The sequence below is a fragment of the Triturus cristatus genome, chromosome 4_1 (genome assembly GCF_964204655.1).
Source record: "Triturus cristatus chromosome 4_1, aTriCri1.1, whole genome shotgun sequence".
Taxonomy (NCBI): Eukaryota; Metazoa; Chordata; class Amphibia; order Caudata; family Salamandridae; genus Triturus; species Triturus cristatus.
In genome coordinates this window covers 462459602-462483746 of record NC_140585.1, presented here as the reverse complement: position 1 = coordinate 462483746, position 24145 = coordinate 462459602, and the positions used below count along the sequence as shown (strand labels likewise).

General features: G+C 45.4%; 1 protein-coding gene across 20 annotated transcripts in view; it reads left to right on the top strand.

Annotated features, from left to right (window-relative positions):
- EPS8 (EGFR pathway substrate 8, signaling adaptor) overlaps positions 1-24145 on the top strand; it is an 861544-nt gene that overhangs the window by 809023 nt on the left and 28376 nt on the right. For all 20 annotated transcript variants that reach the window (XM_085652654.1, XM_085652642.1, XM_085652660.1 and 17 more), the window contains 2 exons: positions 11470-11650; positions 20054-20183. In XM_085652654.1, the coding sequence (XP_085508780.1) occupies positions 11470-11650; positions 20054-20183 (311 nt within the window). The remainder of the gene's footprint in view (positions 1-11469; positions 11651-20053; positions 20184-24145) is intronic.

Genomic DNA, 24145 nt, shown 5'->3' with positions numbered 1-24145 from the left:
GAAGTTATCGGTTGCAATACTGAGCTCTGTGCGAAAAATTTATCTTTTAGTGCTATGGGTTGGAGCCGCCAGTGCGGGCCTCTGGACTGCTGCTCCTAGTACCCCATTGTAGTATTACTGGGGAACGATCTGATAGGAATCGCCCAAGTATACATATGCTTTAGGCATGTTCAGCTCCCTTCCCGGAAAGGAGAAAGCAATTGAGGTGGCTGTGCACCGCATGGGTCGGGGCAAAGCATGTGTATTCACACTTCGTTGGGTGCACCGTCCTCCACCATTCCACCCCAGCCTCCTCATCACCCCCCCGAAGAGCCTATACCATGTTGGGTTTTGTGTGCAGTTTCGGGGGGAGTCGATCGATTGACCCCTCTAATACACAGTTGAAATCGAAAGCCCACATGAGAGGTATGCCTGCATGGGACATTATTAATTCTGCAAGACCTAGGTAAAAAGCGCCGTCATCCGTGTTGGTGACATAGATATTCAGGAGGCAAACTTCCATGCCATCTAGCACTCCATGTATCCCCACTCTATGGCTGCGGTTAAGCTCAAAACCCGTAATGGGGTATGTGGGGTTATCCTGATTGCCCTCCCGGGCGTAGGTAGAGTATGTTGCATAGAACATCTGGCCTCTCCACTTCCTGTGCAGCTTTTGGGCTTCATTATCAGTTAGGTGTGTCTCCGGCAAAATGGCTATGTGGATCCACTGCCTACGGAGATATGTTTGTATCCTATACCTTTTAACTAATGTGCTTAATCCCCCTTACATTCCAGGTTTCAGTATTTAAACCATCCATCTCCAGGCTGCGTGGTTAAACAGGGGTTGGTGGGGCATCCCCGCCAGAGCTGTTGTCTCATTAAACAGATGACTGACCGGTCCCCACCCACCGAGTAAATACATGATAAACCAACCGTGCCTGCCCAATCTGATCCTAACATAACACCCACTTAAACTTCAAAACTAAACTTATCAGGCATACAGCTTACGAAATTAGCGATATACCAATTAACTCTTGAGAGATTAAACTGACCACACCGTTTCACAATCAATCACACCAAACTCACTGTGACCATTCCTGTGCGAGGATGCAGGGAGAATCCTGTTCGCCCACCGAGGCGGGTAGACGGAACTCCTGTGCCGCCACCGCTACTACAGTCACTCAATCACTCACATTCACAACGCACATGTTCTGCAGTTCAAGAATGACTAGAATAGAGAGAAGGGAAAAAAAAATACCCAATGTCCATACAAAGCCTAAACTAATGAGTAGAAAAGAAAAATGGGGGAGGGAAGGAGGAAGGGGGAGCACTCGGGGATCGTGGGATAGAGGAGAAAAAAAGGAGGGGGTGGGGTAAAATAGGGACGAAAGGAGGTAGTAAGGGAGGGGGGATCAGGGATGGAAGTCTGTGGTGTAGAGCTATGCAGAGGATAAAGTAGGTTAGAAAGAATGAAGAAAAGAGAGGAAAAAAGAGGTGGGGTCGCCTGCCAGTCCTGGCGGTCAATCCAATCTGCCAGGGTGCCATAAGACTGTTCAAGTCTACAATAAGTGTTCTCTGCAGATGTTTATTTCGGCTGCCGCGCTTCTGCGACCTGTACAGTGACCAAGGCTTTGCGGGCAGCCTGCCAGAGCCTCTAGGGGCTGATATCCTTTCCTTCCCTCTCGCCTCCAACCAGTCCCAGGCCGCCTCGGGGATGGTGAAGTAATGGGCTTTGTCATGATGGGTTACTCGGAGTTTAGCAGGTATAGCAGCATGTATTTTAAGTTCATTGCCCGATCTTCTGTTTCATGCCGCTGAAAGACATTTTGAGTTGCTGAATCATGCGTGTGTAGTCAGGAAAGATAGGGATGGTGCGGTTCTCAGAGACCGGATCGCCGCTACGCCGGGCCTCCCAAAGGATGTGATTGTGATCTCTGTAGTTGAGGATCTTCGCAATGAGAGTGTGTGGCACAGCCCACATTGGGTGGGGGCAGGGGGGTCCCAGTACCCGGTGTGCCCGCTCTATCACCAAGCAGGAGGAAACGGGCATTGAGGGGAGAATCGTCCTGATCCATTTTTAGAGTCGTCCTTATCTATTTTTCCAGGGACAGTTTGGGCTCAGAGCCTTCCACATTCTCCGGGAAGCCTACAAAGTGGAGGTTACATTTGCGGGAGCGTCCCTCCCTCCGCATCTTTAGCCCGGCACTCCAGCACGACCGTTTTTTGCAGTTAATTCTGTTAAGGCAGCCTTCAAGAATGAGACCTTTGTCTCCAGTGTTGACACGTTCTGGTCTGTGGCTAGGGATCGCACTGCAACCCTGTGTAGGTCGACCCACAGAAGGCTCACGTCCAGTGAAACTGCATTGATCTTGGCCTGGACCAGCTGACTAGAGGTCTCTATAGCTGTGAGAATCTGGGTACCTGAGAACTCACCCATGGGGCCGGCTGTGACAGGCACAGAGGCCCCTGGAGGCTCCGAGCGTGCCACAGAACCCTTGGCCGTGAATTGGTCCATTTTTGTTTGTTGGACCCCTCTTTGGGGCCTATCTTTGCCCATGCCAGCGGTCCTCTGTTATCGAAATGTGGGCCCATTTCCAGTCTAAGGACACTCTCCTACGATCTCTCACTCCCGAGTCTGCCTGTCTGCTTCAGTCGGGGCGAATCTGGCCAGCTTCTTGTGTTCACCCATGATGAGAAGGACCCGAATTTTAAAGGGTCATGGAAATCCAGCCCAGCCATCTCCGGCAAGTCCACCTGCGAGTCGCAGCAACCCAGGCCCCAAAAACGACCATGAGCCCCCCCCGGGCCACTAGGGGGAAAGCAAGTAGGGAAGGCAAGGCCTGCGGTCTCCACGCGCCGCCCGGGGTTGGGGGGCGCCACTCTGGCACGGCAGAGCCACCAAGCGCTCTGTTCCTTTTTATTTTGGGCTCGTGGTAGCGGGGTGCTGCAAGTGATGTGGCATATGGGCCCCTGCCTCTTCTGTGTTCCAACCCGGTTTGAGTTCTGATAAGACCATCCCTTCGATGGCTCTTTCCTCGGTCCGCTGCTCCCAGGGCCCCAACCACAGTCACCAGGGGGCGTGTGCTCGGGGCGCGCCTCCATCAGCAGTTCCCAATGGCTAGGTCAAGTGCCCGGGGTGAGAAAGCAGCAAGGCCCCCAGTCCCCGTCTGGATCACTCTTGACCGATCCGGTCACCTTCTCACCTCTGGGCCAGGCTGTCCGTCAGCTGCGATGTCATGGCAACGCCCTCTCCTGGGCTCCTCAGGCTCCTCAGGCTACGGCCTGCTATCCACTGAAGCAGTTCCCAGGGGGCCGAGCCAATCCTTCTAGGTCCCCCAGGCACCGTCTTGGCCACCCCACCGCAGAGCACCATGGATTGGCCACCACAGATACCAGGCCCGAAGCGGCAGGCCCTAGCACCGACCATGCCCGGCTGCTACACGGCCCTCAGGACACAGTTCTTCCGGATACCGGCCTGGCACCCAGTCCAGAGCTGCAGCCTAAGCCGGCCAGCCACGGCAGGTAGCTGGTTGCTGTCCCTGCACCACCTTTGGTCACCACGAAGCCCCCCTATCGTCAAGGGGGCTCCGTCCAACAGTCAGTGCGGGCCTCAGTCACAAGCAGCTGGCACCGCATTCCCCAACACCTGCCCCACTGCCGGAGTCCACCGCAGATGTTCGTCCGGGGTTCAGGATATGTACGATTCCGGGTAAAGGCACCCTGGAACCGATGGCAGGAAAAAAGTAGGATATTAGGCGGGCCCGCCACGGAGCTCTTTAGAAAACGTCCGCTGCGGCTGCCATCTTGGCCATGCCACCGAGCTGAAAAGATTGATATGAATCAAGTAGAAAGACAATTGAGAGTATGCATAAGTGGTTATGAGATGAAGATGTCACCTGGCAGATATAGTAGCTCGTAGTGAAAAGGAAGTGCCTCAAACCCAGGTAAAATGTGCCCGTAGAACAGACCACAATGAATGGCCCAATTTGTAGATTATAGCGATTCAGGGTATTTGCACCCCTTAATTCTTCACTTAACTGCCAGCCCACCCCAGAACGATCCAACCAGCTAGCAAACATCCAGTTACCATTCAATTCTTGCACAGCCCTCCCACCACATTACACAGTTAAATGCAGAATTGCTATCAATGCAGTATTACAGAAACCGGACTATCCTCTTTCTGCCAATATCCATTACCCATTGATGTCCTGGTCTTTCAGGATCACTGCATCAAGTACATTCAGTGACTGAGTTACCCCATTTGGGGCATCAGTGCCATCCACAGAACATCATAGCCCTGCACCTCCTGCAGCCGAGTTCATCTTCTTTGAGCTCCTCTCCAGTTACCTTCCAAATACAGACTGTCTCATGTCATCTAACAGCCACCGGTACCCAACACTCTATTCGACATCTATGTGTATGGCTTAATTATAGCAGCCTAAACTGGCTAAGAAAACCTTTCTTAACTTTCTTCAACATTCCAGGCTACGCAAAGGCAAGAAAGGACTTGTTGGCCCCATGGGATGCGTTGTCACAATGCCAACTCACATCAAGGGAAATTACTTGGACCTAGTCTGCACATTTATGGCAAACGTCATCTGCCTCCCTCGCTGCATGTCAGCTGGATAGACTTTGCAGTCATCCTCTCAAACTCAGCTGCACTTCCAAAAATCACTGAGTCCATCCAAAACTGACATCGAACACATCCTTCAGAGTTTCCCACTTGATACTATTCTCAAAGGCTTGACAGACTTGATAGGATTAGATAATTACTGTGCAGCCTTGTCTAATATCAGTACTAATACAAGACGTCAATACTATCACATGACCAAAGCTGCTGAAGCCCAAACAAAATGACACTTCATGATTGCAAGCCATTGCACCTCAGTGCAGCCAAGAAGTTATAAACCCAAGTGTGCTATTGGAGAAATAGAACTGGATTGAACGGGTGCAGCCTCAAGAAAATTGGCATCCCTGAGGGATCCCTACACCAACTGCATGTAGGTCATACAAAGTAGTAAACTGTCTGTTACTGGAAAGCTGCTAATGATGTCCCCATCAGATGGAGAGCACTTTGAACTCTACAAAATAGTGCATCAAAATGCTCAACCATTAACACCTCTCCGCAAACAACCTGGTAACCTTCGACAATTGGTGTAGGCCACATCTTACAAGTGCATCATCCTGCCATATTCATTTGTGGAGAAGTCCCAATACAGCTGTTGAACTAAACATAGACTGCTGTTTTGAAAGACTTCTGACTAGATATGGCTAATATTGGACATGCCCTGCTGTCCCTATAAAGTCAAACATGGATCCAGACTATCTGACAAAGTACCCAACAATTATTCAATTATGGTGCAATATGCCATTATTTAGAAGTGCATGTACACTAAGGCTTCTTGGCACTTTAGTAAGAACACAATAGGAATTATACAGTCCATACATTTGAAAAAATATTTACTTCTTTATAGATTAAAAGGTAAAGTCTTGAGACTTTTATTGAAAGCAAGCTGAGGGGGGGGAGGGACACGTGGTTCTGAAAGAAGCTTCTTCCATTCTCTTGCATAAGCAATAGAAAAAGCCCCGTCACCGAATGAGACAGTTCTGGACTTAGGTACGTCAAGTAAACATAAAAGCCGTTATGGGAGACATAGCTGAAATGTGTCTGCCAGAAAGGCAGGAGACCGGAACAAATAGCACTGTGCACTGTTATAAAATATTTAAATAATACTGTTTTCTGATGGGTAACCTGTACAGGGTCCTCAAAAAAGGGTGATGTTGCTTCAATGTTTAGAGCCAGTAAGAAGTGAAGCTCCAGAGGTTTGCACATGTATACCCAGTGCAGACCTAAATAGGGGATATTTTCCTTAGTTTAGGTGGAATTGTGTTAAGGTCATAACCCTTAAATGTGATGTATACGGGTAATATAGGGAAAGATTTTCTTCAGTTACTTGTTTTGCCCGAAACAAGTTTTGGCTACTTTGTAAATCTGAGACTCAAGGGAAAGCTCAATAACTTTGACTCTGTAGGTTACGTACAACTCTCTTTCACATACCATTTCCTAGGACTATCTTTAAGAATGCCATTTTAAGCCAGTTTCCCGGGAAACTCTGGTATAATATCCTCCTGCAGGATTATCAGCCTAGTCTTTAGTCCACATTGTTGAACCAAGACCATGACCTTTCAGGTAGTTGACAGTGCTTTTCTATTCAAAGGTAATAAAGACCCTTACTTTATGATCTTGCTTGACTTCTCCGCTACCTTCAGAACCACCAATCATCAAATCATAATTCAAATGCCTTCATCATGAGCCAGCTTTCATGGTAGCATCCAGCACTAGTTTGGCATAAATTAAAAATAGAGCCCAACCAGTCCAGTTGGGGTTCCAGAGTCCCAATATATGCCAGTGACATGTAGCTCACAAGCCTCCATCCGCCATTCCAGCATCTATCTAAAGACATCAGAATTCACCAGTAGACTGATGATACCCAGTTTTATTGAAGACTTTTATCAAGCGATGTCTGCGCCCATCGCAACCCAATCAGCACCAGGGACCCTGGTCCTCCGACCCCCCCGCCGCTACTACTCCAGCACTCTCCACCCACTCAACCCTGGATGCAACAACTGCCAGCTCTCGATGCTGAGCAACTCTCAAGGCCTGTTCTCCTGCCGACACTGCCGCCACACCTTCATCCACCTCCAGACCCAGACTGCTATTGCCAACCCACCGGACGCCAGTGCGCCCAAACCCCTTAGTTGCATCACCCTCAACATACGCTTGGTGCACAGACCAGCAGTAGAAGTTTGGGACCTCCTCAACACCCTGTTGCCCAAGGTCACCTTCCTCACAGAGACCTGAACCTATGCCAGCTCCACTCCCAACATTGCAACCGCCATCCCCAACAGGTACAAGGTCATGAGGAAAGTCCGCCCCAGAGGAGGCCTTGCATCATCCACAAAAGCTCCCTCCGACTGACAACCTCCATCGTGAACGACGCCTCACACCCCCATGGAACACATCCACATCCAGCCCGACCCCAGAACGACATTCCGTGAAGACTCGCTTACAGACCACCCGCTCCCCGTTCACCAACACCATCGCAGACTACATTGCGCCCCAAGCCCTCGCCTCCACAGACTACATACTGCTTGGAGACCTGAATTTTTACCTAGACAACCTTGGCGACCCAACTCCACCGCCCTCCTAGAGAACCTTGCCAACATTGGACTGAAGCAACTCGTCCCCACCCCCACGGCGGGACACCCTCCCGACCCCATCTTCTCCGGAGGAAACAACATTTGCTTCATTCACACCACAGAACCTCCCTGGAAGGACCATCACTGTGTCCACTTCGCCTTCTTGAAACCTACGGTACACAAGCCTACACCACGCTTCCCACGCAGAAATTGGAGAAAGTTCACCGAAGAGCACCTCACCTCTGCCAACTGCGCCAACACTCTTACCCCCCTCTAGAACTCTGACAGACAACACAACATGAAAGCCACCTGGTTCACCACCAATCTCCGAAAATCCAAGCGCTTGTGCTGACGACTGTAGAAAGCAAGGAAAAACAGCAAAACCCCGGAAGCACGCTTCTCCTACAGGGCTGCCACCACAGCACACCACCAACTCCTCAGATCAACAAAGAGAAATCTAATTCAGGACAGAATCCTCTCCAACTTCAAGGAACTCTTCACCATCATACAAGAATTCACCAGACCCCATAGCGAAACCACCGACATCCCTCTCTCCCAGGACCTCTGCAATAAACTCAGCTCCTTCTTCTACCACAAGATCAGAACACTCTACGACAACTTCTACAACCAAGGCACCGACCCAACACCATCCACCAGCAACGCCACCCAGCTGACCCTCCTCAACTGGACCCCTGTTACCACAGAAGACACCGCAAAGACTATGAAGATCATTCACTCCTCCGCACCAACTGACCCCTGACCCCTGCCCACTGCACATCATCCACAGGGCCGCCATCGCACCAGAATGACGACGGACAATGAACTGCGCCCTTGAAACCGACACGTTCGCCGATGACTGGAAACATGCCGAAGTCAAACCCCTCATCATGAAGCCATCCACAGACCCGACAGACCTCAAGAACTACAGGCCCATCTCTCTCCTCACCTTCGCCGCCAAAGTCATCGAGAAAATCATCAGCACCCAGATAACGTACTTCATAGAAACAAACATCATCCTCGACTCATCTCAATCCAGATTCTTCAGGATCCATAGCACCAAGACCTCCCTCTTAGCTGCCACTGACGACATCTGCACCCTCCTCGTTCAAGGCCACACCGCAGCCCTCATTCTACTAGACTTCTCGGCAGCCTTCAACACCGGCTCCCACTGCACACTAGTCACCAGACTCCATGACACTGGCATACAGGGAACTGCCTCAGACTGGATTTGCTCTTCCCTCACTGGCAGAACACAAAGAATAAGACTCCCGCCCTTCCTCCCTGAACCCATAGAGATCAGATGCGGAGTACCCCAAGATTACTCCCTCAGCCCCACACTCTCCAACATCCACATGGCCCCCCTCGTGACCATAGTCAGAAAACAAGGACTCAGCATAGTATCCTACACCGATGACACCCAGCTCATCCTCTCCTTCACCAAGGAACCCGACATCAACATTCACAGTTTCCAGGAAGGAATGAAAGGATGTCTCATCCTGGATGAGCAGCAGCTTCCTGAAGCTCAACTCTGGAAAAAACGGATGTCCTCATCCTCGGATCCACCCCCACCACATGGGACGACACTTGGTGGCCCCCTGCCCTTGGAAACCCTCCCCCCCACAGACCACACCCACAACCTAGGCATCATACTAGACTCCTCACTCACCATGAAAAGACAGATCAACGCCTTGTCCTCCACATGCTTCAAAACCCTCTGCATACTCCGCAAGACCTTCAAATGGATCCCCCCTGACTCCAGGAAGACAGTCGCCCACACACATCACCAGCAGGCTGGACTACGTAAACACTCTCTACCACGGAATTAACAAATCACTCCTTCGCATTAGACTGTCCAGAACGCCGCAGCCAGACTCGTCCTCTGCATCCCTCGAGACGACCACATCACTCGGCACCTCTGCGACCTCCACTGGCTCCTGGTCGAAAAGAGAGAAAGCCCTCCACAACACCGGACCCAATACCTCAATGAAAGAATCTCCTTCCACGCCCACAAGAGAAACCTCCACTCCATCTAGCCCTTGCCAAAATCTCCCACATCCTCAGAGCTAGGACGGGTGGCAGATCCTTCTCCTACATTGCGGCCAAGACCTGAAACGAACTCCCCCTTAGATTCAGGTGAAGCCCTACACTGCAAGTCTTCAGAAAGGACCTCAAGACCTGGCTCTTCGGATGACCTCATAGCTGCCCAACCCCCTCTCACTGCCACCCCCCTTGCAGGATATTGAGACCCTTACGGGTGAGTAGTGCACTCTATAAATCCCTGATTGATTGAAGCAACAGTATCTCCTGGCTGATGAACATTCTCGCAGTAATTCAAACCTAGATGCCCAAGACCTATTTAATGCTGGGCCATAGCCAAGGCATGGTTTGTCCTCATTGCCACTCCACCAAATATCACCTGACCCGGGAATGGCTGATGGGCATTAATGTAGGCGAATTCACAAAGCAGCACCAAATCTGTATGCTTTAGTCTTGGTACCATCCTTAACTTAAGACTGCACACGTTATGCCCTAGATTGTGTGACATCCATTGTCCCTGTTCCACAGAGAGAAGCCTTTTCTGCTAAAATAGAACTTCAGAAAATCCCAGGTGTATGTCATGTTCCATTTAAATGGTAGTAGTGCTGTAAGAACTGCAACACCAGTAACCAATCTGACACCCTGAAAGAGTGCTCTTCATGCAGTAGCACAATTCATTAATCATGTTGACAAATTACTCCGACTTTTATAACTTCACTAGCTTACCCTCTCACTGGTGGCTCTCCTTCTTGCTCGGCAACCGAGATAAAAATTCTGGAGGGCTTCACAGGACAAGTATCTGCACCATTCCTGTACTGGATACCAGAAAATGGAAAAGACCAGACCCAAGGCCGACTTTTGCCATATGCCAGTGTTGTGGAACTTAAGTTAAAATCCCTCCTTCACTTAAGAAAAGTATTTGTTGTATTGCATTCTCTCACAATCAGACCCTTGGTATGAAAAGCCTTCTGTTTCAACTTCAGCGCTCTTCCTCCAACTCATTTGACAAGCTTTTGTTGCCCATGCCTCTAGTGTGGGAGGATGCAAAAGACACAATTGATGGACGGAATGCAGAACAAATCAAAACATTCACCCCAGTCAAGAGATCTGTGTTAAATCCATCATTCTTTTGCTCACCATGCCACCCCAGTTTAGACCTGGCCATATGCAAATCACTCTGGACCCTGTGCCTCATGAGAACAGTTCATCCCGAACTGCCAAGCCAGGTCCTCCCTGGACCGGAAACAAGCATCCTAGGACAGGTTTCGAGGTTTCACCCCATATCAGCTAGGATAGCTTGATTCCAGTGGCACAGTGAGCCTGGGACCCACGTCTGGGCATACCAAGGGCACTTAGGGCGAGGATGCAAAAGAGACATAATTGATGGACGGAATGCAGAACAAATCAAAACATTCACCCCCAGTCAAGAGATCTGGGTTAAATCCATCTTTCTTTTGCTCACCATGCCACCCCAGTTTAGACCTGGCCATATGAAAATCAGTCTTGACCCTGTGCCTTAAGGTGTGTGACCCAGCACTCTTCCACCTTTATCCTATATCCTGGCTGGTGGATTAGCTATCTTACATGGATCCCATTGGTCCATCTCCATACCTGGCCTTTCTCTACTGAACCCCACAACCCCCACTCCTCCCCAAAGCATGGTATTACAAGTCATCTGTACAGATCATTGTTTCATTACAGTTTGATTTGTGCTACACAAATCAGCTGACCTACATAATACGGATGAGTGCTATAGGTAGTTTTTCTATTAGGTATTGTGGCTCTTATACCTCTATGGAAAATTAATGATTGTATGAAAGCATAATAAACACTTTTAAAGGCAGCCAACATTTGACAATGATGTAACATATGTCAGTGAGATACCATGATCGCAAGGATCTCTTGATACATTTGGCATGTGGATCCCATAATTTAACTTCATCTCTTTCACATCAGACAACCAGAAGGTAATGTTGTAATAGTTATATGGGTAAGGAACTTTGAATACAGGATAATCTGATTATCATAAAATATGAGCATAAAGGTCCTTCATCAAGAAAGCCTAAAACATTAAGTGTGCTTTCAGTATTAATCAATCAAAGAGCGACCCGTATTAAATATTTGTGATGTTTAGGGTTCTACTACTTATACAGACTTCATATGGTTTTCATATTCACATTTATGAATGTTAAATTTCATCTTAATTAAATGAGCTAAAAGGAAATTTGTATTTACTTTCATTCTTCTTTGCAGGCCGGAAATCACAAATGGAGGAAGTCCAGGATGAACTTGCTCAGAGACTTACCATTGGTCGAAGTGCCGCCCAAAGAAAGTTCCATGTGCCACAACAAAACATGCCAGTACTGAATATCACTTATGACTCTTCTCCGGATGATGTAAAACTTTGGTTAGAGTCAAAGGGTTTTAATTCAGAGTAAGTTATCTTCCATTCTTCAAGTATTTTATTATCCCCATTAATGTTAAACTTTGAGTTTTATGTTAACATTCGTATTCTTAAGTCTTATTCATCACTGTTCCCTTAGGATACATTTGTAAATGAATTTGAAAGGATGATAAATACTGGCAGCAGCTAAGCGTCCAGTTATGTCAAACTTCATATTTTCTGTTATGAACCTTGTTCTCCAGTATCCCTGACTTAGCATTTAAAGAACTCTATTTGGCCTGATTTTGTAGTGATTCTTTGGTTCCCTCCGAAGCCCTTGCATTTTTGGAAATGTATTTTTATTGAAATCTTTTTACCAGCATCACCTGGCTAAGAAATCAGAGGATACACTGAGTCTTTAAACAAGGTAATTTATTAGTCCGGTATTTCTGTTCATTGTGTCATAGGCTGTCTCTAGTTCTTTGGTTGGTCTGGGATTAACATAGGTGAAGAAAAGAGGCTAAATATGAAAAGATAATTTGAATCATATCCTGACCATTAATAACAAAGTGGCTGTGCTATCTATCTCTCTCTGCTTTAGCTTCCCTTATCTATTCCCTCATATCCATGCCCACCATATGAATATGAAAAGGGCAAGTTAGCAAAATTGGGAAAGAAGTTAATGAAAATTGATAAAACACATAATCATCAGATTTAGTGTATTTCTCAATAGTGCTAGGCTTCTTTAACAAAATAGTTTCTTGACCTCCTTCATCTCACAAAATAGATGTTTCTAATTTTCCAATGCTACTAGGTGCATAGAGGGCAACACATTGCATGGATTAGGCCTTGCCATTTCAAACTCCAAATTACTGAAACTACACACGGGAACTAGGCCAGTGAATACCCTTGTGTGAACTGGGATACAGTTTTGCTATTACAAAAAGTTGAGGCTCGCCCTATACAGAGAGGTGGTTCCAGTAAAGATTTTCCCTGACTGAATTTACCATACAAGACTCGGGAAGAGAAATTCAGCTAGACTCTCAAGCACATCAGGGATGGTTTTCTAACTTCTAAGAAATAAGTAAACCCCTAGCTGACTGCCATTTCATGGTACCCTACTAGGTATTAATTTCTGATTAAAGTACTGGCTTTCTCTATGATCTACTGTAGGAGTTCACTCTAGGTAGGGTGGGCAGTCTGTCACAGAGTGCGCAGAGATTTGGCCTCTGCCGCACAATGGCATAGGTAGACTGGCTGTTGGGGGTCTACATGACCCCAACAGATTCTGTAGGGATTCTGTTAGCATCTTTGGGAACAGATGTGGGCAGTAAGCAATCAAATCTTGCACCAAAGCTGTGTTTGCTGTGGAAATATATCGCCTTGCTCCACATTTGACCATTATTTATACATTAACCTGCCTTACGGCAGCTGCACCAACTAAAAATGTTGCAGATAGCTTTGATCTTCCCTTGAAATCAAAAGAAAAGAGGAGTGTACGAAACACTCTTTAAAATAGTTCATTTGTATAGATAAAAGCAACAGCTACTTCCACAGTCCATTTTCCATAATAAAATAGACTACTTGTTATGCACATTGGGCTGGAATGTTCCTGTTGCAGCAGGGCCGAGTATGGTTTGTATGAGGTTGGTCTACTTCTCTAGAGACAAAGTGAGCAATGAAATTTACTAGAATTAAGCTCACAGTAAATACAGGTGGTTGAAATTAATTTAGGCATTTCTCTCATCACATACTTTACCTATTCATTGGGCTGCATTTTAACTGAAACAAGAATAGTAATCTATTGCAAGCCAGTATGTCAAATTATAGTGCGAAAGAAAATGATCATCTTTCAAACAAAGAGGCAGATTACGATGGCGTAGGAATCTCCTGTCTGAATTTATTTCCGACTGACCTATTTTGATGGAGTCAGTCGAAAATTAATCCAAGCTGGATTTTCGAATGGCTTAGGACGGGCTTGGAAAGCCTGTATGCAATTCGGAAAGCCTCCGGGGCTCTTTCCGCCCGAGGGATTGCAATGTCGGATTCCGACAGCCTTTCTCCACCGGCCTTTCCGGCACAGAAAGGCTGTGGGAAGTCGACTTTGGGGACCCCCAACAGGCATCCCCCTGTTGATCCCTGCACCCGATGGCAGGCACCTTGCCGTGTTGGACACGGGGTGCAGGGATGAACTGCACCTTAGCTCTTTACAATGAGAGCATGCATTCCGGTCGGTTGCATCCTACTTGCTGGTTTGGGACCACCGACAAGTCGGTCAGTCCAAGTTCTAGACCGATGTCGGGCGGACTCAGGTCCATCCGACATCGAAATCTGCCCCAAAACGTTTTAGGGAATAAACAGATGGTCCCACTCCTGAATATCAAAATATACTGACTGATAAACTTCATGTGGGCATCACAATGGTTTCATTAATCATGCCAAAAATGCCTTGTACCTGGCAAACGTAATCTGTGAGTGTTAACCTGTGCTTCTGTTACATCAACAAATCCATGAAGTAGCTATTTATTTATTTTGTTCCGTAGATGTAGTTCTGAGATCTCCTCATTTAAGTACTATCTTTTGCACACCATTTCTTTTGATCTTTTACAACTTGGCAGCCTTAAAAAAAATTCTTAAAGACAGCAGTTTTAACAAAAGATTTCCAAGGTTGCAGGAGTAAATACTCTGCACTTTTACATCACCTAATGATAAAGAGTTCTTAGTTGCCATCATCTACTTTTTGTCTTTGTCTCTATTATTGATGTCTAATAGGAGGCTGTAGCCCCTTCCTACAGGCTCACAAGATAACAGGCACAGATATGTTCTAATTGTATTGGAACAAGTATTTGAATCTGAGGTCTTTTGAGCACTCTAAGGGAGCCTGTGTTGGTCTACAGTACTATTCTGAGCAATGGTTTCTGCTACAAGGCATGATCTGCTTTGTTCATGCAATGTCTTGGCTTAGAGATGTGCTATACAAATGTTAAAAAAGCAATTTCCTGGACACAGTTGGTGGGCATTCACCTACTCCTCACTGAATATTATGACATTAAACCCTACCAGCAGCATAGTACTTTGTGAAACCTTTGCAATTTTGAGTTACACTACATGAATGTGTAGCCCTGCATTTTAAGGCTCCTAAAATGGGATGCTTTAAGCATGTTTTAATTGCTTTTCTGCACTTTTTGACTGACTCCAGTAAGGTGGTGTGGACATTCATAACTGCCAAGGGTCCCCATGGCAAATAACTCACTTAAGTCAGTTCCCACCTTTTAATAGACATTACATTGTATTCTGGAACAAGGAATTGTGTTGTTCACATTCCAAACTGTGAATGAATGGGTATGGCAGACCCTAAGGGGTCTGCAAACCACGGGTTAAGAATCACTGACTTAGGGTATTTTTACAGACATAGCTTTCTGGGTTTTGCTCAAGGTTACTTAACTTCCCATTATGCCCACTGTTGAATTTGATTAATATTACATAATTTATATGAGAAGCAAACCTGAGCAGAGTTTTCACTGATCCATATGTTTGACGTTAATTGGCACAGCTGCAGACAATAAGGTCCACAGTCATTTAAACACGGATTTCTCCTTCCCTCACACTGCAGCCATTGTTAAGCTAAAGTCAATTTACCAGTAACATATTTGTTTTTACTGGCAAACCACCTGAGTACTAAGGTTGGTGTTCTCATTGATCCAGATATTAAGGCTCTGATTTGATCTACAGCTTAGGGCTCAGATTCGACCTACGGCTTTTGTTGGACATAATGCTTAGGACTCTGATTTGACTTGAGGTGTAGGGGTTTGATTGAAGTTAGGGTTTAGGGCTTTAATTAGACCGGTCAACTCACCTGATCAGTAGGGTTTCCCTCCTTCTGAAACAGAACCTTTAGGGTGTCCAACCTGGGCATCTAGGTAAAAGGTGACAGGATAAGGGTGCTGCCTGTTTGGACCTGGAAAGAGCCTTGGATTCGAAAGTCTGCCTCTCGACATTTAGACCCCCGGTTAAGCAATCATTCACCAGTGCAGACAGTAGATACCACCACTTTGAAACTAGTACTCCTTATTACCTACCCACATAAGCATCCACGGGGTAAAGCTAACTGTTACTTACCTGCATTTGAATTTCATACCCAATTACAGGGCACCTGTCTAATATTACACATACATCAACTATTCACAATGCTGCTGTAGTTGCAGACCACCAAGTCGATGGGAAATCATTATATAACCATTCTGACACCAGCAGCACCCAGATCGGCCGCTAACACCTCCACAGGACGTCACTCCCAGAGCCAACACCTCATAAGGACTTTAACTTGCATGAATATCCATACCACTGCTGCAGGTTACTTATATCAACTAGTATAGTATCAGTTCACAATAATGAACAACCCACCATCATCTGAAGGGACATGGAATAACTGAAGAGGTCTGCCACAGACTTCGGGCTGGACTGTTCCCACAAGGAACAGGGTCTAGACTGATTTGCATAGGGCTGGGTCCAAACTGGGTGGTGTGGTGAGCAAAAGAATGATGATTTAAACCTAGATCTTTTTGATTGGGGGTGAATGTTTGCATCGTCCAGCATTCCATCCATCAATTGTTTCTTTTGCTTATGTCGCTCTGAGTGGGAAGGGAATGCCCAGACGTGGGTCCCATGCTCACTAGACCACTGGATTCAAGCTAACCTGGCTGATATGGGGTGATGCCCTGAAACCGGTCCCAGGATGCTTGTTTCTGGTCCAGGGAGGACCTGGCTTGTCAGTTCGGGCTGGACTTTTCCCACGAGGAACAGGGTCAAGACTGATTTGCATATGGCTGGGTCCAAACTGGGGTGGTGTGGTGAGCAAAAGAATGATGTATTTAACCCAGATCCTTGTGCCTGGGGGTGAATGTTTGCACTATTCATCACTCCATCCATCGTTTCTTTTGCACAGACTTCATCCACAGCAATCTGTTCCTCTACACCAAAATAACAGTACATTATCCAAAGACATCCTACTCATAGAAAAACATTAACACAGACACTTGACAAACACAATTTCAAAAAAAATTGAGGGAATGGACTAACTCATGATCACTGTGTTCCATGATCATTCCTCTCCTGCCATCCCCTTCACACCCCATTGAAACGACAGTGTAAACCAATACTACCACCTTATACCAAAAGTACCAACACCCACCTCTCTTACCTCAAGAGTCTCTAATACAACAGCTTACTATTCATTTCAGTCTTAAACCACAACCTTCTACCCCCTTAGCCCACCCCACCTTAGTACCTTCACCACTCCCCTATACTAGACAACACCTTCTCAAAGTGCCATGACTTCAAGAGGAAAAGGACACACCACCTAATATACCAGCTTTTCAAAGCTAGGACTGTAAAAAGAAAATATGCTACAACATAACTGGTCTCCTCTCAGAAACTTCACAAACCTCACCTTAATTACAGAAATATGGCTCAGTGAAGTCTCTGCACCCACACAACATGAATAATCTGGATTCAAACAAGGCAGAGGCACTCGTATTCTTATGGGATGACCTAAGACTTACAATGGAAAATGATGAAGTGGCCGCCGTATTTGGCCATAGCAGCAGCATTTGACACCATCTACCACCACACCATACTAAAAAGACACCATCTTCTTAAAATAGGTATAAACTCTCTAAAATGAATTGCCTCAATCCTCAGAGACATTCAAAACATGGTTTACCTATCACCATACACATCGGTTCTTCACACCCATGATTGTGCGTCCCTCAAGGGTCCAGCATATTTCTTTTCCTGTTGACACATCTACCTAACCCCCTCTCCAGACCTCATTAGATAGATCATTTTCACTGGTTAATTAAGAAGATGATAATCAACAAATTTTAAAAATGGATGGCCCAAAAGACCTCTAAAAGTAAAGATTTGTTACTTCTCCCATGCCTTAAATACACTGAGGATGACTAACCTCTTAAAGCTCAGCACTAAAACAGATCATTGACTTTGGTCAATGGCACACAGAGCCTACCCCCTTATGGCCCAAGGAAATCAAGACTCCTCCAAATACACCAAGAGAGAGAATAAACCTTGCAATAACAATGGATTCAACCTACCCTTGATACCACATATCAGCAAGGTAACAAAGAACACCTTTTACACAATGAAAATAGTGCTACATATCCACTCATACGTTGGGTACCAACAGAAGCAGCAATATCCCTTGCACTCTAAGCTTGATTGTGTACAGCCTATAACTTGCCCCCACTCACCTCAGTTTCTGTATACACAAAATAAAACAAACACAAATGCTGTGGCAAGAGTACTTTTCTACCTCCACCTCAGAGAATATCTGCCACCAGTCCTGCAAGCTCTCCATTGCCTATCTGTAGCTATACCGTCAATGATCTAGGCTCTTTGCATTGTCCACAGAGTCTCCCAAGTAATGGTATCACTATACCACAATTTAGATCCAAGCAGTCAAAACAAAACGGAACACTGTGCTCCAGGTGTGCCCCACAGATTGTCATGACATCTTACTGTAAGAAAGCCATAAGATGCTCTCAGTACAAGCAGAGAAGGTCTCAGTCACACTGCCAGCCAAGAGTGGAAGCATCCAGAACTGTTTACAGTTTAGAAGAGGTGACAAACTGGTTGTTTCTTACTTTATTGTAACTGCATCATCCTAAAACCCTAAGGTAGGACCCAAAGCAATTATCACCCCTTAAAGTACAATCTACAGTCTACATTCATAAGAAATGGAACATCCAAATCAGCACACTGCATTCTAGGTCAAGTTAAGCTATTAAGGGCTGAGACATATCTAGCCTGATTTATAATCCATAATAATGTAAATTAATACTTGAAACACTGTTGGTCCCCATTAATACCAATACCATAAAACTCAGCAGTTGTTCAGCCAATTGTAGTTCAAACAAGCTGCGTGATAATTCCCATATCCTGTTACTCACATAAGACCGAACTGCCACATGTTACGTCTATCAACCATAATGGGATCAGTTCACAGTAATGAACAACCCACCATCAACAGAACAGACATGGAATAACTGAAGCTGTCTGAGACACTTCTGGCCATCAGTGGACTATACTTTAGTCCACCACTGCAGGCCCCAACTCTGACCTCTCCTTGACATCTCAACAATATCATATAAGGGATAAGTGTAATAAAGTGCATCACAGCAGATCTCCAACCCATGCAATTATTGTCCTCCATCCTAAACCTGCTTAGGATCATAAACAGAAATCTCAAGAATGCATAACTATATGCGGTAACTAGCTTAGGAGATTATGATCTTAAGAAATACAATAAAGAGACCTACTAAACTGATCAAGGCTTCCAGTGTACTGGAAACCATTAACTGAATGCCTCTATCTCATACGACTTCATCCATCACACTGCTAAGCACTGCATTCCATAACATGACAACCACACCTTAGTGGTTGTCACGCATAACACAAAACACTTTTTGTAATAGGACCAAAAAACAAAGACCACACACTTCCAAATAAACACCCTGTGCTGTATTGTAGCATAGCAATTATGTAGCGCATATTCCCTGCGTGGGGTAATAAGTGGTATATTAATGCTACAATACAATAGAGTTCACTTAATAATAATCATTACTGCATGAGCACATCATAACTAAGATTGAACTTGTATCACATAGGGATTTGAGGTAAGTAAGTAGGCAGCATTAATTAATAGTCAAGGCACTAACAAAATATTGGAAGTAGCATACTTATTTGTCCATGCAATATACCACTTAGTGAAATATTTTAATGTAGTTTACTTGGCATTTGACACCTACAAATATATTATGTCCCATGTGGTAGTGGTAGGTAAAGTCAGGAGGGTAAGAAGATAAATTATTTTAGGTGGGTGCTAATCCCAGCGCTTATACTGCCAAATGATGTGGAGAAGGAGTTGGTTGGAACAGTATAGAATTCATTTTTGCACATTAAATTGAACTGTGATGTGCTGACCCCACAGGTATTATAGTTACTGTCAAACCTCAGAAAATACCTTATGCAATGAGAAAGACACTGTGCTATTACGGAACTTAGTTTCAGAGAGCGCTTGCTCTTTATTAGCCTTCTTTAGTTTAATTTAGTTTAAGAGATTACAATCAATACAGCTCAACACAAATTAAAAGCATAATTACGTTATGCTATCATGCTGTTTTTTATCCAATCATTGACATTGGTCATGTTTCAGAGGTGATAAGTCCATTACAACATAATTCAGAAATTATCAGAATTAAATTACTGGTACGCAGCCTTTATATTAAACACTGTCAAATATCTTTTCCGAAGAATTTCAAATTATGTTTAGCTAAAACATACAGTACTTTTTGTTCAATGGGCTTGTTACAGTCACTGTTTCTATTCACATATACTACATTTTTTTATAGTAGCATTTTTTGTTTTTCTTTTTTGTAGAACTATCAACAGCCTCGGGGTGCTAACAGGTGCACAGCTTTTTTCTCTCAATAAAAGTGAACTAAGAGCAGTGTGCTTTGAAGGAAACAGGGTCTACAGCCAAATTACAGTTCAGAAAGCTGCACTAGAGGTAAGAAAATACATTGTTTCTGTGCCTTCATATTGAAAATATCTTTATTTGAGCACTCTACCATTAAAGTTGGTTACTAAGCATTGAAATTTCACGCTGTTTCACCTCAACGTTTATCATACAGGTCATGTAAAAGGAAATGAAGGGCCTTATTGTTTGGCGGATGGGATACTCTGTCACAAACATGGTGGATATTTCATCCACTGTATTACATGTGCATGATAGGGCACCATGAAGTATGAGAGTTCCGCAAGCGGCAGAGTGAGGTAAGTTGCGCTGCTTGCACTGATTTTTTTGGGCCGGGCATTTGTCCACTGCTGTAAAATCAGCTTGAATGGCACCACGCACAATGCAAGAGAGCGCAGCTTCTTTCTGCTGCTCATGTTGACTCAGGCGGCAATTCCTCAACCCGAGCCGCAGGTTTCTCAACGCAAGTGGTAGCGACCTGCAGCGACTGCCTTCGTTGAGAATTCCCGCCAGGTGGTGGTCTAGTGTTGGATTTTCCTCTCGCGCCAACTTAATGTTGGTGAGCCGTGGGAGAGGAAAAACTCCACTCTGCGCCAATCCACAAAGTTCTTCACAACTCCTCACTCTGCGCAGAGTAGGAAAAAATCTGTTAAGTCTGCGAGCAAAGCCAAGTTTACCGCCCAGGCCAAGAGAGGATATCCATCACATTTTGACAAAGTACCCCATCTGCTCAACTCTCAACAGGGTCCTTTCATTTTTGATGATCCAAAGTTGATCCTAGTAAGTTTTTAATGTACACCTGAGCTTTCAATACTCATCGGCATATTTTACACTAGTTCATAATATTTTTTATATCTCACAATATTTTTCAGAAGGAATGAGGAGTAATTCTGTTTTCTAGCAAGGTGATCCAACAACTTCTTTAAAGGGGAGGTTGAGATGAAAAGATGTGGTGAGAGTGAAATGCTGGTTGTGAACAAGTTTTTTATTTTGAGAGAAGGTTTGCAGTGGGTTCTTGTGATTAGGATATATGGACATACACAAGGAAGAACAATTTAATAGTTGTGTTATGTAGTGATATTAATGTGTAAAGACGGAAGCTATTATTGATTAAAAATAGCCTCTGGCAGTTGTTGAGAGGGGTTGATTGAATATCTTGAAGAAGCAAAGCAAAGGTGTTAGTCCCGACATCCTTGCTGGGCTCCCCGAACTTCCTACCTTCACCCCCCCCCCCCCCCCCCCCCATTTTATGATAAACTAATTTTTGTTGCCATTCGGACTCTGTGCACTTTACTCTTGCTAACCATCGGTAAAGTGCTTGTGCTCCGTCCCTTAAATTGCTTACTTATAAGTCCCTCATTAATGGTACTACATGTACCCAGGACCTATAAATTAAATGCTTCAGCTTTTAAAGTCAATTTTAACTGTTGAAAGGTTCTCTCTCCCATAGATTAACACAGGGTCACCTTATTACATTGGATTAGTGATACCTTCCGTTTGGGACCAAATAGAGAAATGTTTCTTCCAGTCTTTTGTAAGGTAGTTTAAAATCCTCTCTAATATTAACGTCCGATTTTAAGTTGCTATTCTGAAAATGACAATTTTAGAAAGTTGGCATTTTTCTTCCTAAACCAAATTTTCCTTACTACCAATGTGCAGAGTCACATTACTGAGAATGACTCTCCTGTTGTGTGATGTGTATTCCTCCCAGACATGTGGACAAAAAGGGGCCTACATGTGGAGAGTGGGTCTTCCTGACAGAGTAGCTGGGGAGGAGCGTTGCCCTGTGCTGATTACACTTCAAAGGACCCTGCCTGCAGCACCTTGCCAAACCCAGGGAAAGGGTAAAAACTGACAAGATCCTGCTTGCGGGGGGGGGGCAGGGCTTTACACCACATAGGCTGGCACCAGGTAGCAATGTGGCACTCTCATGAGAACACTACCTGCATGGAACCTAGGCTCCTCAGAATTGATTACTCCATGAGTCAGTTGGACAACCACCTGTTTGATCCATAGGGACTCAAGATGTTTCCAGAGGCCTCCCTGAAACTGACAACCCTGAGGTTTTGAGCTCCTCGCGACCGTGAAGCAGACTCGTCATGCCAAATGACGACGTCCTGCAATGCCAGTCAATGAGAATCTCCAGTGTCCACTGCTCTTTGCGTCAGCCATTACAGTCTACATAAGCAGCGACATCCAGTGTTGACTGCCAGCGCAAATCTCCACTGATGACCAGCTCTTCACTCTACAACAGCTACCGCCCTGCTCTTCTCACCGACAAACGTCTCTTCTTGGCCCCTGCCAACATGATACTCCACCTGCAGCTCCTTGCATGGACTTGAGACAGTAAACTCTTCAGCGGGACAAACCTGGTCCTGTATCCGACCTGTGATCCATCGTTGTCAACCTGAACTTGTGACTTTAGCCCTGTCCAGCACGAGAAGATAACTGCAAGTAGAGCTGTGTGCTTTTTGGTGCTATTTTCACGTAAAACTTTAAAAAGTCATAGCTCTGGGTTCGAGGCATGTGTGCTGTAGATACACATGCTTACAAACTCCTGCCATCTAGTGTTTGGTCCGGATGTTTGCAAGTTGTTTTTTCTTCGAAGAAGGGTTTTCCAGTCACGAGGCAAAGTGACTTTTCCTTTCGGTAATAGTGCACATGGCCATCGACACCATTGTTAGATATTTTTTCTTCCATCCGTTTCGGACATGTATTGCTGCTCTCTGATTCAAACTAGTCAATCGGGATCCCTTTGGTTCGCAATTCATTCTACCCTCGTCTGTATTGCTTTTGATTGCGTTACTATCGTCTGCATGTCGAAGAACTTCTGAAAACTTTCATTATCCATGGAAACCTCTAATTGCAGCCTTTGGGCCTAGCTCCTCTACTGTTTCCACTCGAAGATCCTGCATCGAGTCTTCCGCCAATGGAACAGACGCCATTCCAATTCTGTCTTAGGTGCCATTCCAAATACCCGCACACCGATCTTCATAAGGTCTGTAACCTTTGTCTCTCTCCAGAGCATAAAGAAGACTGCAAAGTGTGGCAGTTCAAAAAAGACTGAGAAACCGTTGTGCTCGACGCAGAGACATGCAGCGACAGACTATCGAGCAAACTCCCAATATCTTTAGCAAGGATGTCAAACAAGAAGAGATGATGGCGTCATTGGTGGAAGAGACCTTTTCCGTCCAGCATTCAGATTCAGAATTGGAGCTCGAGCTCGAGTCCCACGACGTTCCATCTGGACAGGGTGCTGTGAGTAACCAAGCCCCTTTGCCCACCAAACCCACTCTGATCAAGCCAAAGGCTATTGGGCCACCATTGCCATCAGGCCATGGTAGGCACCGAGGCTGATTCTAACACCCCGCCTCCTGGTTCGGCACTGAAACAAAGTCAAACCTTCCGGTTTGGCCTAGAACCGAGATGACAACCCCCTTGATCCGAAACGTTCGGCATCGAAAGATGAAGACAAATCGAGCTCGGCCCGAAAAAGTTTTGCACCCGAAAGACAAAGATGCTCCTCTGAAGCCACCGGAGCCGATTCTGGCGAAAATGCAGCACAAGCTGGATCCCAAACAGAAGAAATCCATATTGCCCTCAAACTGGACACATGACCGCTACGCCAGTGATACCACCTCCCAACAGGAAATAGACCTTGATTATAGAATACCTCAGAAAAAGAAAAAGGACATAGCTACTAGTCCCATTAACATTCCTCCAACCACTCTTTCCTTTTCACCGGTACCTGTCGTACCAGCATCAGACCGGTTACATATTAAACCTCCAGGGTCTCCTTATATAGATCCAGATATAGCTGATAATGAGGACAATAATAATCAGATATCTGACCCATGGGATGACTATACCATAGATCCACCGGGGAACACAGATCCTGATCTATATCCAGCCAATCCTTCCCCTCCTGAAGATAATACAGATCAAGAGTTAATTGCTAGAGCAGCCACTTATCATGGTGTCACTTTTTATAAAGA